This window comes from Sus scrofa, chromosome 6, assembly GCF_054392235.1.
Source record: "Sus scrofa isolate SSC_HxYL_T2T_F1_AM1 chromosome 6, Sscrofa_HxYL_maternal_Yorkshire_Landrace_v2.0, whole genome shotgun sequence".
Lineage (NCBI taxonomy): Eukaryota > Metazoa > Chordata > Mammalia > Artiodactyla > Suidae > Sus > Sus scrofa.
In genome coordinates, this window is record NC_139388.1 from 1,160,361 (window position 1) to 1,176,906 (window position 16,546).

At 59.3% G+C, this 16,546-nt stretch overlaps 2 protein-coding genes across 5 annotated transcripts; one reads left to right on the plus strand and one right to left on the minus strand.

Moving 5' to 3' along the window:
* Positions 1 to 317: 317 nt before the first annotated feature.
* SPATA33 (spermatogenesis associated 33) lies at positions 318 to 9,626 on the minus strand. Of its 4 annotated transcripts, none has more exons than XM_013994369.3 (3): positions 9,266 to 9,626; positions 8,744 to 8,908; positions 318 to 552 (listed from the first exon to the last, which is right to left on the minus strand). In XM_013994369.3, the coding sequence occupies exons 1-3, from the start codon at positions 9,624 to 9,626 to the stop codon at positions 347 to 349; spliced, it is 732 nt and encodes a 243-aa protein (XP_013849823.2). In that variant the 3' UTR covers positions 318 to 346. The 4 variants fall into 4 exon arrangements, 2 of the variants coding, with proteins under 2 accessions (XP_013849823.2, XP_084815319.1); XM_084959193.1 differs by having other exon boundaries at positions 9,408 to 9,465; XR_014805222.1 differs by lacking the exons at positions 318 to 552; positions 9,266 to 9,626 and adding an exon at positions 6,472 to 6,610 and having other exon boundaries at positions 8,744 to 8,882.
* Positions 9,522 to 16,293, plus strand: CHMP1A (charged multivesicular body protein 1A). The gene is given in 7 exon segments (NM_001243360.1): positions 9,522 to 9,631; positions 11,671 to 11,690; positions 13,331 to 13,408; positions 13,788 to 13,934; positions 14,197 to 14,325; positions 14,586 to 14,773; positions 14,978 to 16,293. Coding segments are annotated over 7 exon segments (591 nt in total). The 5' UTR covers positions 9,522 to 9,624; the 3' UTR covers positions 15,000 to 16,293.
* The last annotated feature ends 253 nt before the right edge of the window (positions 16,294 to 16,546 follow it).

Genomic DNA, 16,546 nt, shown 5'->3' on the forward strand with positions numbered 1-16,546 from the left:
TGTGGCCTCAAGCCTAACCGGTCCAGGGCTGGGGACATGTCGGTCACAAACGCCAAGTCCTGAGCACACTCCTCCGGTGAGCAGGGAGAGGCGAGGGACGCGGCCTGCTCCCTGTGGGTCGTCCGCACAGCCAGCCACATGCAACAGGCAGAGGCCTCTTCGCTGGTCACCACAGGCCTCTCTCTGCGCCAGGGTCACGCGCCCTCTGCCAAACTGCCAGCGTCTGCAGAAGGTGAGAGGCAGGTGGCCCCTGGGGAACCTGCAGCTCTCCACAGGACAGGGCGGCCTTTGTGCCATGATGACCAGGACTCAGAACACAGGGAGCAGCAGCCACTGTGGTGCTGGTTTATTCTTTGGCCTGTAAGTTATAGGCGTCCCCTGTGCTGGGGCTCCTGTGTCGGAAGCAGGGGCCCCATTCCCTGTGCTCCTGGATGGCTCCCTGCGCCTCTACTGCAACACACCTGGAGCCGGTGAGCGTCTCTGTGGAGGCGCTTGTGAGGACGATCTGTGGGATGGAAACACTCTTCTTCTCTGACTCCACAGCAGGGTTCTCTGGAAGGAAGAAGACACCCAGGTATTTCACACGTCTGCAGAAAACGCTTCTGTAAAGCAGACAGTGTGCATCTGCATTCAGGCCGGACAAAGGAATTGGGTTCACGGCCCAGGGAAAGAAACGAGCGAGGCCGAAAGCAGTCAGAGCCGCCAGTGTACACTCCAAAGCCGGGTCGGCAGAGGGCTCGGCCACGAGCGTGGGGAGCACTAGAGGCCCTCTTTCAGGGAGGCCTCCACATCCACATGGAGAGCCTGGGCTGCCGGGTGGCCCGGGCGACAGACACAGGAAGGAGACAGCCGTGGAAGAGGCAGGGCTGCCCCAGACGTGAGGACTCAGCCGCGGTTTCCAGAGGACGTCTGGACAGAACGCAGGGTGCAGCAGACAACGGCACTCCCGACGTCGGCCGCCGCGTCTTCCCGGGCTTGTTAAGATTACAAGGAATGAAGAGTTCCCGTCGTGGCTCAGTGGTTAGCGACTCCGACTAGGAACCATGAGCTCCCAGGTTCAATCCCTGGCCTCGCTCGGTGGGTTAGGGATCCGGCGTTGCCGTGAGCTGTGGTGTAGGCCGGGGGCTACAGCTCCAATTAGACCCCTAGCTTGGGAACCTCCATGTGCCGCGGGAGTGGCCCTAGAAAAGGCAAAAAGACCAAAAAAAAAAAAAAATACAAGGAATGAATAGGACAGGAAACATGCTGGGACCGTCAACTGTTACAGAGACAAGAAGATGCCCCTTCATGGCCCCACCGCAGCTCCGGGCCCGCTCCCTGGGCTACGAGTGGAGGCACCTCCATTCAGGTCTCTCTTAAGCCCCCCAGGGACGACGTGGCCCCTGCACGCACACAGGTGTGAAACAGCATGAGCACACAGCCTCACCTTTTGCCCCCCCCAACACCTCACCATCTCTGCTACACCAGAGCTCCCTGTTCTGGGCCGGACCTTGTTCTGAGCACACTGCTTTCTAAAGAAGGTCCTCTTGGGAGTTCCCTTCATGGCGCAGCAGAAACGAATCCACCTAGAATCCGTGAGGATACAGGTTTGATCCCTGGCATCGCTCAGTGGGTCGGAGACCCAGCACTGCCGTGAACTGTGGTGTAGGCCAAAGACGTGGCTCGCATTGCTGTGGCTGTGGCTGTGGTGCAGGTGGCGGCTACAGCTTCAATTCAACCCCTAACCTAGGAACCTCCATATCCTGCAGGTGTGGCCCTAAAAAGACCAAAAAAAAAAAAAATTGATTAAAATTTCCTTTTTTTTTTTCCTTTTTTTAAGGCCACACCTGTGGCATATGGAAGTTTGCAGGCTAGCAGCTGGATTGGAGCTGAAGCTGCTGGCCTGCACCACAGCCACAGCAATGCAGGACCCAAGCTGGATCTGCAACCTACGCTAGAGCTCACGGCAACACGGGATCCTTAACCTACTGAGCGAGGCCGGGGGTCGAACCCGCATCCTCACGTACTCAACGTCGGGTTCTTAACCTGCTGAGCCCCAAGGGGCACTGTGGGAGGGCTGAGTCTCGCAGGGACCTCGGAGCTCTGCCGAGCCTCCTGTCCATAGGTCAGCCCCTCCTTCGCAGCAGCCTGTGGTCCTCAGTCTGGGGCCGCCACTTCGGTAATCAGCTCCCTTTGATGAGCGTAATACAGGGTATCTCCAACTTCTCAAACAAGGCAGCAATGAACATCCCTGCATTTGTGTACTTACAAAATTGTGAAGGCTTATCTGTGACATAAGTTAACTAGGAACGTTTTGGTAAATGCTGTCAAAATGCTTCCCGTTAAGCAAAGTCAGCTGATACTTCTGCGACGACGTGGCCATGGGCAGGACACCTCTCCGCAGCCTCCTGATTCGCATCAGTTTTCTCGGTGCCTTCCTGTGACGCAGTGGCAGTGGGAGCCCACTGGCCACCGTCCCGCCCCTGAGCTGAGCCCCGCAGGCGCAGGCGGGAGGCTGGCTCACGGGCCAGGGGAGGGCGGTTCTTCCCTCGTCTCCTTTTGACCTTTTTTGGGGGGAAGCTTTTATATATTCAGGAAATTCACCCTTAGTGATTTGTACTGCAAAGAGCTCCCTGGCTTTTTAACCTTCCCTCTGTTGCTTCTTGCAGCAGACATATCACTTTAATCCTTAATGGCTTTTAGCATTTGTCCCACTGGAAAAAGACATCCCTGCCCCAAAGTGATAACAACATTTACCCATTTCCACTTTTTTCCTTTTTTTGGCTGCCGCTCGGCATATGGAATTCCTGGGCCAGGGATCAGATCCGAGCTGAAGTTGTGACTGGCTCACAGCTGCCGCAATGCCAGGTCCTCACCCCATGTGCCAGGCAGAGGAGCGAACCCGCACCCAGAGCTCCAGAGAGGCTCCTGACCCCTTGTGCCACATGGGGAACTCTGTCCCCACCTGATACTTTCATAGTTTTGTTTTCCATGTTTACCTTTTTGAGCCAGAGAATTTGGTGAGTAAGCGTGAGATGGAAATGCTAAGCTTTTCATTTCATCACTTGCCTGGTGAGCTGGCCCAGCACCCGTCTTTCTGGCGCCCGCACCCCATGTGAGCTGGTCCACTGTGAGTTGTCGCTGCAACACGCTTCCCATCAGAGGACTCCATCCCTCTGCCTTTTCAGGTGTTGCCTGCTGTCTTTACATTTCTCTTTTTTAATAATCATCTTTTCCATTAGAGATGGTTTACAGTGTTGTGTCAATCTTCCACGGTACAGCATCGTGGCCCAGGCGCGCACACACACACACACACACACACACACACACACACACACACCCTTTTTTCTACATCCCTACCCTCTTAGGTGGCGTCTGGGATCATTTGGTGCTGTGCTGTTTAGATTGGGGTCACGCTGACTTGATAGGCTACAGGAGAATGAATGTCTTTATGCTCCATAATTTTGTCATTTGGAGAATGTTACATAAATAAAATCATACAGCATGTGACCTTTTGAAATTGGCTTTTCTCTTTTTTTTTTTTTTTTTTTCCTGTCTTTTTGCCTTTTCTTGGGCCGCAACCGTGGCATATGGAGGTTCCCAGGCTAGGGGTCGAATTGGAGCTGCAGCTGCCGGCCTGCACCACAGCCACAGCAATGTGGGATCTGAGCCGCGTCTGCGACCTACACCACAGCTCACGGCAACGCCGGATCCTGAACCCACTGAGTGAGGGCAGGGAAAGAACCCAGGGATCGAACCTGTGTCCTCATGGATCCTAGTCAGGTTTGCTAACCACTGAGCCACAAAGGGAAATTCCATCACTCAGCATGTTTTTTCAAGAGGTGATAAATGTCCTTAAGTTTTTTCAAAAATTTATGGCAATTAAGCATCTACCTTCACAAAACTCATTATGGAAACACTCAGATACACATGAAGAGAAAATAAAATAATGGCTCCCCACATAGGCATGACACAGCTTAATAATGTCGCTTTGTTTTCTGTCTTTCTCAGTTTTGTTTTTTGTTTTTTTTTGTCTTTTTGCCATTTCTTTGGGTCGCTCCCGTGGCATATGGAGGTTCCCAGGCTAGGGGTCCAAACGGAGCTGTGGCTGCCAGCCTACACCAGAGCCACAGCAACGCGGGATCCGAGCCTTGTCTGCAACCTACACCACAGCTCACAGCAACGCCAGATCCTTAACCCACTGAGTGAGGGCAGGGACCGAACCCGAAACCTCAGGGTTCCTAGTTGGATTCGTTAACCACTGCGCCACGACGGGAACTCCTTTCTCAGTTTTTTTAAGCAGTTTCAAGAAAATCCCAGACATGTAATTTTATTTTACCCATAAATTGTGCAGTATTCCTCTCTATCAGATGCACTGATTCCAAGCCAGAGCTGCAACCTGCGCTACATCCTTAACCCACTGTGCCGGGCCGGGGATGGAACCCGTGCCACCGCAGAGCCAATCTGGATCCTGAATCCGCTGCACCACAGCAGCAAATCCCCAGGTGCAGATTTTTTTTTCTTTTTTTTTTTGGCGTAACCCCACCAGCGCTGTCCCACCTCGGGGTGTTACCGTTCACCCTCCATCATCATCTAGGACCCAGTTGGATTGTCTCAAGAATGATGCAGCCCAAATCGAACTCTGCTTTCCGATCGCAGGTCTCCAGGCTCCGCCTCACCTCCTCTGCTGCGCCACGACGGAACTCCCCAAAACCTACTTTTAATAACCGTGTAATACACAGATTTTCTGACTTGCTGGAACTCTCCATTTCTCTAAGGCTCTTACTGTAGTAGGTTAAGCTAAAGACACATGACTCTTCCAAATCTAATAGGGAAATTCCTCAGCTTTAAAGCACAAACATGGGAGTTCCCGTCGTGGCGCAGTGGTTAACGAATCCGACTAGGAACCATGAGGTTGCGGATTCGACCCCTGGCCTTGCTCAGTGGGTTAACGATCCGGCGTTGCCGTGAGCTGTGGTGTAGGTTGCAGACGCGGCTCGGATCCCGCGTTGCTGTGGCTCTGGCGTAGGCCGGTGGCTATGGCTCCGATTTGACCCCTAGCCTGGGAACCTCCATATGCCGCGGGAGCGGCCCAAGAAATAGCAAAAAAAAAAAGACAATAAATAAATAAATAAATAAATAAATAAATAAAGCACAAACATGAAAGAGAGCTGCTCTTGGCCCACTTGGTTGGCTGTTCTCCTGGCCGACCGTGTGTCTGCCTTCACTACCAATCCCTGGATGCCACTCTCTGCAAGGCCACCACCCAGCTACCGGGCTTACTCACAGCCTTTTCTGAGCTCACGCCATCTCTCTGCTGCACCCAGCACTGCTCCGTGGTTCTCCTGCCTTTTTAACAGCTTTATTCAGTATCACGTAAGTACCGTAAAATTTGCTTGTTTGTCTGTTTATTTATTTACTTATTTATTTATTTATTGTCTTTTTGCCTTTTCTAGGGCCACTCCCACGGCATATAGAGGTTCCCAGGCTAGGGGTCTAATTGGAGCTGAAGCTGCTGGCCTACGCCACAGCCACAGCCACTTGGGATCCCAGCTGCATCTGTGACCTACGCCACAGCTCAGGGCAACGCCGGATCCTTAACCCCCTGAGCAAGGCCAGGGATCGAACCTGTAACCTCACGGTTCCTAGTCAGATTCGTTAACCGCTGCGCCACGACAGGAACTCCAAATTTACCTGTTTAAAGCATACAATTCAATGGAATTTAGTAAACCTCCAAAGCTGGGCAACCATTGATTCAGTATTTTTTTTAAAACTCAATGAGTTTGATTAATCTCTAGTTGTACAATGATCATCACAACCCAGTTTTACAGCATTTCCAACCCAAAACCCCACCCCATCCCCCCCACCCCAACCTGTTTCCTTTGCAAACTAAGTTTTTCAATATCTGTGAATCAGAATCTGCTGTGCAAAAACGTTCGCTGTATCCTTTTTTTACAGTTATTTATTTATTTATTTATTTACTTTGGTCTTTTTGTCTTTTTAGGGCCACATCCAAGGCATGTGGACGTTCCCAGGCGAGGGGTCTCATCGGAGCTACAGCCGCAGCAATGCGGGACCCGAGCTGCATCTGTGACCTACACCGCAGCTCATGGCAACGCCGGATCCTTAACCCACTGAGCAAGGCCACATTCGTATGGATGCTAGTCGTGTTTGTTAGCCGCTAAACCAGGACAGGAACTCCCACTGTGTCCCTTTCTTAGATTTCGCATATGAGTGGTGGCATACCGCATTGCTGTCTCACTGCCTGACTTCACTTGGCACGGTAATTTCTAGGTCCATCCACGTTGCTGCAAATGCCAATATTCCGTTCCTTTTTGTGGCTAAGTAATATTCCATCGTGTGTGTGCACCACATCTTCTTTATCCCGTCCTCTGTGGATGGACATTTAGGCTGCTTCCATGTCTTGGCTGTTGTGAATAGTGCTGCAGTGAACACTGGGGTACAGGTATCTTTTTGAGCCATGGTTTTCTCTGGAACGATGCCCAGGAGTGGGCAGTTATAAGAATATTTCCATCGGCCTCCAAAAGTCCCTGGTGCCCACTTGCAGCCGGTCCCTGTGGCTGCCTTAGCCCAGGCTTCCTCCATAGAGATGGGCCTTTTCTGGCCTTTCCTGTAAACGGAAGCGTGACCTAAGTGGCCTCCGCCACGCCACTGGCTTCTCGCTGTGCCCTGGGGAGCCCCGCACGGCGCCGTGCGGCACGCCAGGAGCCCGTCCTGAGGCTTCACTCTTCGCCTCCCTGGCCCTGACCTTTCCCGCCTCCACCATCTCCCTCCACCCTCTGAAGCGTGGGTGTGACAGGCGCTGATGGTGCGGCCCCCGCCGTCCTGGAGGGCACGCGAGGCCTGCAGGGGGACGGTTCTCCTTGCAAAAGTGAAGGGAACCAGACGCGGCCCCATCTGCAGGACACGGAGAGCCGTCCAGGCGCCTGGGAACCCGAGGGTGGTCACGGTGACAAAGGGCAGACACGGGTCCCCGACGCCGCGAGGCCCGCCGAGGTCCCGCCCCGGCCTCCCGTGTCAGGAGACAGAGCCCCCGGCAGAAAAGCCATGTCCGGACAGCTTTTCCGTGGTTTGCAGCCCAAAGCCTTCTGACAGAGGGGCAGCCCTTTCCAAACCCCCCAAGGTGCCGGCCTTCCCTGCGGTTTCGGCCTCCCGGTGAGGGCTCCCAAACGGGGATCTCAAGTCCGAGCCCGGCTCCGAGGGCAGCGCCCTCATGTCGAACCGCTTCCTCCCTCAACGACCCCGCAGGGGCCTCCATCTGAAGCTGCCTGGCCCAGCCCCGGCCCCTCGTGGCCAGCGTGCCTCCTGTCCTTCCTCATCTGACCCCCAGAGTCACCGAAACCCACTCTCCTGGCCCTGGCGGGGCCCCATGTCTTAGCAGAGGGCAGGTTCTGCTGCTTCTACCTCCTGGGTCCTCGGGAGTTCTGACCCCACTGCCTGGTTCCTACTCAGTTACGGCCACAGCCTAGGCCAGGCCTCCTGGTGCCCCAGAGCCTCGGTCCCAGAATCACACTTTTCCGAGGCACAAATCTCATCATTCCTTCCTTATTTTTTGTGTATTTATTTTTGGGGCTGCACTGTGCAGCCGCGGGTATGGGAATCTCAGTTCCCGGACCAGGGATTGAACCTGGGCTGCAGCAGTGAAAGCACCGAGGCCCAACCACTAGGAACCCCCTGCCCTAGGTTTCATTATTTAATAATTTCATTTCTACAACACACAGGATAAAACTTCAAAAAGGCTCATGTTATTTGGCTGCTGCCGTGGCTTCAACCCATGACTCCACACAAAGGCCCGGCCACACGGGGCTGTTTCAAGAGAATAACTCGGAGTTCCCGTCGTGGCGCAGTGGTTAACGAATCCGACTAGGAACCTTGAGGTTGCGGGTTCCATCCCGGCCCTTGCTCAGTGGGTTAAGGATCTGGCGTTGCCGTGAGCTGTGGTGCAGGTTGCAGACGCGGCTCGGATCCCGTGTTGCTGTGGCTGTGGTGGAGGCCGGTGGCTATGGCTCCGATTTGACCCCTAGCCTGGGAAACCTCCACATGCCGCAGGGCGGCCCAAGAAATAGCAAAGAGAAAAAAAAAAAAAAAAAAGAATAACTCTATCCACCGGCATCACTCTTTTCCCAGCAACGTCCTTTCCTCCGTGACCCTGGCCCAGGCAGAGAGCGCCCACACCCCTTCTCACCCAGGGCTGTGCTCCATGGAGCGGCCTTCCCGCTGTGTTCCAGCCTGTGGGATGCAGGAGGGGTGACCGTGGGGCCACAGGCGTCCCACCCTCTGGATGAAGGCAGACCTGCATGGCACACAGTGAGGCTCTTTTTTTTTTTTTTTCTTTTTTGGCCGCCCTGAATGTGGGGTTCCCAGGCCAGGAATCAGATCTGGGCTGTAGTTGTGACCTAGCCGCAGCTGAAGCCACACCGGACCCTTAGCCCACTGTGCCAGGCCAGGGATTGAACCTGTGTCCTGGTCCTGCATAAGCGTCACTGATTCCTTTTCAGCACAGCAGGAACTCCTGGCCAGGCCCTCCTGACTGGGGAGGGCACCCGTCACTCGGGAGCGCACCTAAACCTTTCTCGAACTGACACCTTCCATCTAGGATTCGGGATGTCCACCTCCTGGATCCAGGACCTCAAAACCCTTCTGTCATGAGGACCCGCCCCCTGACTCCAGCATCCCTTCACTCAGACCCATCTCCAAACTCCTTGAGTCACAAACCTCCTGTCCCTTCCTGGGCGTGTCCTACCTTGGACTTCAGACACAGGCCATTCCTGCTCAGCTGCCTCTTTCTCCTGCTGTGGGCTCTCCAAAGGCTCAGTGTCTGGAGGCCTCTCAGGCTCTGGGGAGGGCCTGTCCATCAGCCTTTCCTTAGCCTTGGGGATTGAATAGATGTGTCTCTCCGGCTCCTCACCTGAAATAGACGGATCTTAATTAGACCTATATTTTCCTGAGTCCAGGGCAACGCGGCCCATCCTTCCTCAGTTTCCTGCTTTGGTCCAGAATGAAATAAGATAGCCTGAAAGACATGGGTCACTCCGCTTCCCTACACGTGTATACTTCCCCGAAGCCTGTCAGGTCGTCAGGGAGGACCCGGGGCAGGAGGACCTGCGCGGGTGGGGCCGCGACGAGGGACGGCGGGCGGGCGGCCCTTCACCTTCGCTTTCCCAGGTTTGTGTTTGTTTTTTTTGGGGGGGAGGGTTGCTTGTTTTTTGGCCGCCCCCGCGGCATATCAGATCCCGGACCCACTCTGCCGGGCCGGGGACCGGACCTGCGGCCCTGCGCGCTAGAGACGCCACCGACCCCGTTGCGCCACAGCAGGGACTCCTGTGTTTGCTTCCGCAAAGTCCCATAGGTGAGCCGGCCACCCGCGCCGGCTGAGCCCCTCGGCGGCGCTCAGCCGGCTGACTCACAGTGGCCCCGCGGCGGCGGCGCGGGCCCGGTGGTCTCCATGGCAACGCCGCGGCCCTCGGGAGGGGCCGCGCTCTCGCGAGAGGGCCCGGCCGCCGGAAGGGGAGGCGACCCGGAAGTGCCCGCCCGGCCGCCAGCCTGCGCCGGTTGGCTCCTTCGACGCCGCTGGGAGATTCCCGTCCCGCCGCTCCCGCCAGGCCTGCCGCTGCCGGACCCGCCATGGACGGTAAGGGGCCGCCTCGCTCCAGGGGCGTGCGGGGCGGGGCCGCCTCTCCCGCGGGCGAGGCTCAGGCGGGCGCCCGTGGCCTCGATCCCAGGCCTGGTCCCGCTCCCCGACGGCGGACGCCGGCGGCTCCTCCCGGGACCGCGATCCCCGACCGTGGATCCCGGGGCCTCGACTCAGGACTTCAACCCCAGACCCCGATCCCCACCCTGGAGCCCGGAGCCTCCACCGGGGACCCCGATCCCTGACCCCCTCCTCGGCGGCCGGCTGCCCCTGCCCCTCCTATCTCCCCCATCCCCCAATCCAAGGCCCTGGCGGGGGACATCGGCCCTTGGGGGCCCTGAGATGCCGGCCAGAGCGCCGCGGAAAAGGAGACAGTTGCACCTCTGCCCCCAGAACACCGGGAAGGGAAATAGGAAGAGCTCAGGACGGAAGCAGTCGTCATGAGCCAGGCAAAACATCTCTTGATGGGAACTGTACACTCCCATTCTGCAGATGGGAAAACGGGTTGAGACAGTGTCCGTGCAGGCACAGACTCCGGGCAGCCTGGCGCCCTCCTACCTCCCTCCACTGCCCGCAGCACCACCTCAGGACCCTCTGCCCTGCTCTGTTCAAGAAACAGGAAGAATCAGTGACAGTGAGGGTACCTACCTTTCTCGAAGGTTTAAGGGCTGGTGTGATAGAGGTTGTGAAATGTCCCGCCCCGGCCCAGCGCACATACACACAGGCGTTGTGTTTTCCCCGTAACTCTTTTCTCCGGGTCCGATTTTGCCCTTCAGACTCTTTCCCTCCCGCTCAAGTCCGGGCCACACCCAGTCCAGCCTTGCTCTCCCTGCTGTCTGTACATGGCCTGCCACCTGTGCTCAGGGGGCACAGATGGCTCTGGCCTTGACCGGACTTGCACGGATGGGTGATGGGTGCCCAAACAGACCTGAAACTCCCCTGAGCTCTCAGCTGGCACACCTGACGTGCCTTTCTGGTTCCAGATTCCGGCTAGAGGATTTTCGTTCTTCATTCTGGGTTAGTGTGGTAAACCCTTTCAGGAATTAGTCTCCAAATTTAGAACAGGATTTTTTTTTTTTTTTTTTTTTTTTTTTGGTCTTTTTAAAGGCTGTACCCGGGCCATATGGAGGTTCCCAGGCTAGGGGTCCAGTCGAAGCTGCGGCTGCCAGCCTACACCACAGCCACAGCCACTGCAATGAAGAATCTGAGCTGTGTCTGCGACCTACACCACAGCCCACAGCAGCTCCGGATCCTTAACCCACTGAGCAAGGCCAGGGATCAAACCCACAACCTCGTGGATCCTAGTTGGGTTCTTTAGCCACTGAGCCACGGCAGGAACTCCCCATCCTGCTGTTTTGATCCATTTGCTTTTGGGAAGAAAAGAATATATAAAAAATAAACTGTTGGGAGTTTCCATCATGGTGCGGCGGAAATGAATCTGACTAGGAACCATGAGGTTGTGGGTTCGATCCCTGGCCTCACTCAGTGGGTTGAGGATCCAACTTTGCAATGAGCTGTGGTGTAGGTCACAGACACAGCTCGGATACCGAGTGGCTGTGGCTGTGGTGTAGGCCGGCGGCGGCTACAGCTCCGATTCGACCCCTGGCCTGGGAACCTCCCTATGCCGCGAGTGTGGCCCTAAAAAACAAAAAAGCAAAAAACAAAAAGAAGAAAATAGATTGTGAAGTACCGTACCTGACCAAAGTGGGGAGACTCCCAGGCGTCCTTTGTAAAGCTGCACTGATGACAGACCACCTGGCGTCCTCACTCGGGCATCCAGGCCTTCCCTCACCTGCTGATTCTCAGGGTCAGCTGGTGCCGTCCTCTTGTCACCTGTAGGCAGTGGAGGGTCAGGGAGGCTCTGTGTTTGCACAAGCGCTGTGTCTAAGGAGCGGGCAGAGCTGGTGTGGGGTGGCCTCCCTGCAGGCCCAGTTCTGCAGCAGCTGTCCCGTCCAGGAGGGTCCTGGTGACCCCGTCAGCTCCTTAGGCTGCTGCTGGTATAGTGCCTCACATTCTCAGACCATCTCCTCTCTTTGCAGATACTCTGTTCCAGTTGAAGGTATGTACTGCACAGCTGGTCACCCTGGAGGTTGTCCTGGTGGTTGTCAGTGGGGACAGATGGTGTGAGTCACCCTGAGGGGACGGTGCTCAGCCAGACTGACGACAGAGGAGCCAGTGAGTTGATGGCTTGTCCTGGGCTGAGTGGAGCAGGTCACTTGGGCTCATGCAGAAGAGCGAGAGGGCGTGCGCCTCGACGTCCACTGGGCACTGAGAACGCTGGCCTCCAGTCCCTGACAGCCACGTGCAGGGAGCGCTCTGGGCAGCTGAGCGTTCCTCCCCCCTGCGGGGGGGTCGGCAGCTCCTCGGCCCCTCCCAGGGCTGCTCCCAGGACAGGACGGGAGAATCTGGGAGTTCCCGTCATGGAACCATGAGGTTGCAGGTTTGATCCCTGGCCTTGCTCAGTGGGTTAAGGACCCGGCGTTGCCGTGAGCTGTGGTGTAGGTCGCAGGCACGGCTCGGGTCCCGCGTTGCTGTGGCTGTGGTGTAGGCCTGTGGCTACAGCTTCAATTGGACCCCTAGCCTGGGAACCTCCACATGCTGCGGGTGTGGCCCTAAAAAGACAGGAGGAAAAAAAAGAATCTGGACGTCTCTCTGAGGAACGGAAGACAGAGTCCAGGTGCCTGGGGGGCCAGGGCCCTCCTGGGTGGGAGAGTGACAGTGCTGGCAGGACCAGAGGTAGGGATCGGGCCTCAGGAAGGCTGAGCGTTTGGTCGGGTGAGGCTCGTCGGGGCCACTCTGATCCGGGCCGGGGTGTGCGGGCTCAGGTCAGGGGTCCCCGCTGCAGTTGACAGGCAGGTCCCAGGGCATGTGGCCAAAGAGTGGACTTTGTTTGGAGGCAGCAGGGTAGTGGCCCGGTGTGGACTTGGGCAGAGGAGGACTGAGCAGGCCGCGGAGCACCTGCAGAGAGGGGCGGGGCTGGCCTAGGGGCCAGGTGCCCTTCTGAGGGGCCTGAGTGGGTGGGCAGGAGGGGCTGGGGGCGTGGAGCTGCCCCTGCCACTCAGCAGCAAGGTTTCAGAGCCGTGCTGCCTGGCACCAGCCACCTCAGGCACCTCGGTGTGGCTTGTGCTACTGAGGGACTGACTTTTTCACCTTTGGTTAACTTTAGGTTATTTGCATTTAAGTAGTCACATGTGTCCAGGGGCTGCTGGACTGGCCGGTGAACGATGGAAGAGTTTGCGGAAAGATGGCTAGTGTCTGGCCCAGCACACGTTGACCTGAGGGCCCCTCAGGGTTGAGTCTGAGGATGAGGAACTGGGGGGGGGGGGCGTCCAGGAGAGGCTCTGGCGCCCGGTGAGCCTGAGGTCAGGGCGCGTGCAAGCAGGCCAGACGGCCGCCTGAGGCCTGGACGCCACGGCCGAAGGGCAGCAGCCGTCGAGCGGGAGCGGCTTGGGTGGCAGGGCCTGCGGGATGCGGGCGAAGGCCAGGGGCGCTCTCTCCACCTTCCCCACCACGTGTCGCCCCCGGGGCCCGGGCTGTGTGAGGGACAGCACCGCACACCTGTCCTCTGTGTTGGGGGTGGGTGCTCTCGCAGAGGCGGCCAGCTAGAGGGGCCGCCATCCACCCGCGGCCTGGCGCCCACTGGGCAGGGAGCGGGCGGGGGCCGCCTCGCCTGCTGACCTGGCCTCCGGGCACCGTCAGTTCACAGCGAAGCAGCTGGAGAAGCTGGCCAAGAAGGCGGAGAAGGACTCCAAGGCGGAGCAGGCCAAGGTGAAGAAGGTGAGTGGGGCTGGCGGCCGGCACCCGGGACACCTGCTCACAGCTGCTTCGGGGCTGGCGTGGCAGCGGGGCCTCCGCACCGGATGGGTGCCCAGAGCAGAAGGGAGGCGCCCGCGGCCCCCGTGGTCCTGACCCTTGGAACCAGCGTGGCCTGCATGGGTTCCCCGCGCTCTGGTTCTCCCGTGGAGCGAGGCGAGCGAGCCTCAGGCGGCGCCGGGGAGGGCAGGGAGGCGGCTGTGCCTTCTGGCCCGTCTTTCGGGGCTGCTCCTCTCCGGGGCCGTGTCCTTGGGGCTGAGGCTGAGCGGGCGTGCCCCGCGCTAGCAGACGGGGCCCAGGCGAGGCCGGGACCAGGCCCCAGCGGCGTTTCCCCCGAACTCAGGCCCTTCAGCAGAAGAACGTGGAGTGTGCGCGGGTGTACGCCGAGAACGCCATTCGCAAGAAGAATGAGGGTGTGAACTGGCTGCGCATGGCGTCCCGCGTGGATGCGGTGGCCTCCAAGGTGCAGACGGCCGTGACCATGAAGGGGGTGAGTGCCTGGGGGTCCCGCCCGTGCTGTGGGGCTGGCTGGGGCAGAGGTCACACTGGGATTCCCTCCAGACCGCAGGGCAGCGCCGCAGCGGGGGGCACACCTCTGACGCTCAGGTGCCTGGGTCTCGCCGTCTCCGTCCTTCATGGGTGGAGACATGCGCTGGGGGCTCGCAGGGCCAGGGCGCTCGCAGGCCCATCCCCGGGGGGGGCAGCCTTTCCTTCCTGCAGCCCTGCTGCCTCCTCACTCCTCCCTGTGGCAGGTGACGAAGAACATGGCACAGGTGACCAAAGCCCTGGACCGAGCGCTCAGCACCATGGACCTGCAGAAGGTCTCTGCGGTGATGGATAAGTTTGAGCAGCAGGTGCAGAACCTGGATGTGCACACGGCGGTACGTCAGCATGGGGCCGGGGGTCCAGGTGTGCAGGGGGCAGCTGGCCTGTGGTCCCTTCCCCCTGTGGGGGTCACCTCCCACGAGCCTGGCTCCTTGTGGGGGCCCAGACCAGCCCAGGGATGCCCCCCAGATGAGAGAAGGCCTGGGGCGGGTGCTCGTTCGAGTGGCGGCAGGAGTGGGTCCTGAGCTCAGCTGCACCCGGGACCAGAGTCGCGCTGGTGGGCTCCTGGGCCTGACCGCCCTCGCCCGACCCCCAGGTGATGGAGGACTCCATGAGCTCGGCCACCACGCTGACCACGCCGCAGGAGCAGGTGGACAGCCTCATCATGCAGATCGCTGAGGAGAACGGCCTGGAGGTCCTGGACCAGCTCAGCCAGCTGCCCGAGGGCGCCTCCGCCGTGGGCGAGAGCTCCGTGCGCAGCCAGGAGGACCAGCTGTCTCGGAGGTGGGCCCCGAAGCCGCAGCCCCGAGGGAGGGAGGAAGCTCGAGCAGCGAAGCGGGGACCTGGAGCTGCGGAAACCCTGCCCCAGCCAGCTCCGGGCCCAGGGGCAGCTCACTCCCGGCTCCACCTCACGTGTCGTCTCGAGATGGCCTTGAGAAGCTGGAGCAGGGGGTGCCCAGGGTCTCAGGGGGGGCCTGTTGTTTGCAGGTTGGCTGCCCTGAGGAACTAGCGGAGCCCGGCGACACCGCCTCGCAGGAAAGGCAGGGCAGGACGCCTGCGCCCCCTCCCCCGTCTTGCTTCCTGCCCACCCTGGGGCAGCAGCTGTCAGCCTGGCTGCTCTCAGCCCCTCATCTGCCAGGTCTGGGGACTCTTCCTCCTCTCAGCGCGGGCGTGGGTCTGTGTCCTGGTGGGGGACTTTGCACAAGCCGCAGACTCTGGGTAATTTCTGTGACTCTGGGCCAACCGGCTGGGGGATCCGCAGGCACCATTCATGCGCCTTCCTCCAAGGAGTTGACTGGCTCTGGCCGGTGGCGGCGGCCACACGGCTGTGGGGGCCTCCAGGCTCCACGTGACGGCAGGTGTGCCGGGAGCGCCGGCCAGTGGGGTCGGGGCTGCTCTTCGCTGCCCTGCACCCAGGAGGCCCCGCTGCAGCTGGACCTTGCTCCTGCCAGCGGGACGGGCCCATGTGGGCTCCGCAGTACAGATGCCCTGGGGGTCACGCTGAGGTTCTGGTGGGCTTGGCCCTGCAGGGTGTTCTCTCGGAAGCCAGAGTCTGCACCACGGCCCCTCCCAGCCAAGGAGCAGGCGGCCCCTGGGTGCCAGAGGCTGCTCATCCCCCGTCTCCTCCCTGTAAATACGCTTGTGCCCCGCCTGCCTTCTGCCGCCTCCTGGGCTCTCGCCATGACCCGAAGCGCAAGGGCTGGTGGGAGAGCCACCTCGTGGGGCTGGCGGGGCGGCCTGAGGAGCTTCGGACAGGCTGCAGTTTTCTGTTTTCTCCAATTCCTGATGTTTACTTGGTTTTCCCGAAGCTTCCAGGGTTTTTTTTTTGGGGGGGCGGGGGTTGCCAAAAGAGGGAGCCTGTCGCCGACGGGGAGCGCCAGGGTGGCCCCTCGCTGGTCGGTGCTGACCAGGGCCCCCCCCGCCCAGTCTGTGCACAGCAGTGGCTCGTGTGGACAGAGACGGGCGAACGCTCTGCCCAGCTCCCTGCGTTCGAGCCTTCCTGCACGCGGGGCCCCTGGCGTTCCGGGCGGTAGGTCGCTCTGGACTGTGGCGCGAGGCCAGAGAATTGGGGTCGGCGAGCCTTCTGCCTTCTCTTCCTTGGTGCCGACCTCACCTTAATCCCTGGCCGGCGTCCCTTGGGGCCCCCACAGGCCGGGGGCTTGGGGACGGCCCCGACTCTGTCCCCAGTGGGAGCAGAGCTCCACGGAGACACCGGGTGGGGGCGGAGGCCACGCCTCATCTGAGGACAGTGGGCAGTTTGCCTTTTCGTGAGATGCTGTCGTGAGTAAACGGGCTGCTCCCGAGCGCTTTGTCCGTCTTTGCCTCAGGGGCCTGGGGTGGGGGTGGGGGGCCTCAGGGCGCCGTCCAGCCCCAGCCGGAGGCTGAGCAGGGGCTCCGACCCCAGGCCCCGACCCCAGGCGCTGCTCAGAGGGCGGAATCAGACCCTCTGTGTGAAGGTCTTCCCCTGGGGGTGTGGACTCATGGGGAGGCTGCAAACCAGCACAGTTTCTGCGCGCTGCCGCGTAGCAGCTTCGCTCAACTTGCACACCATCACCG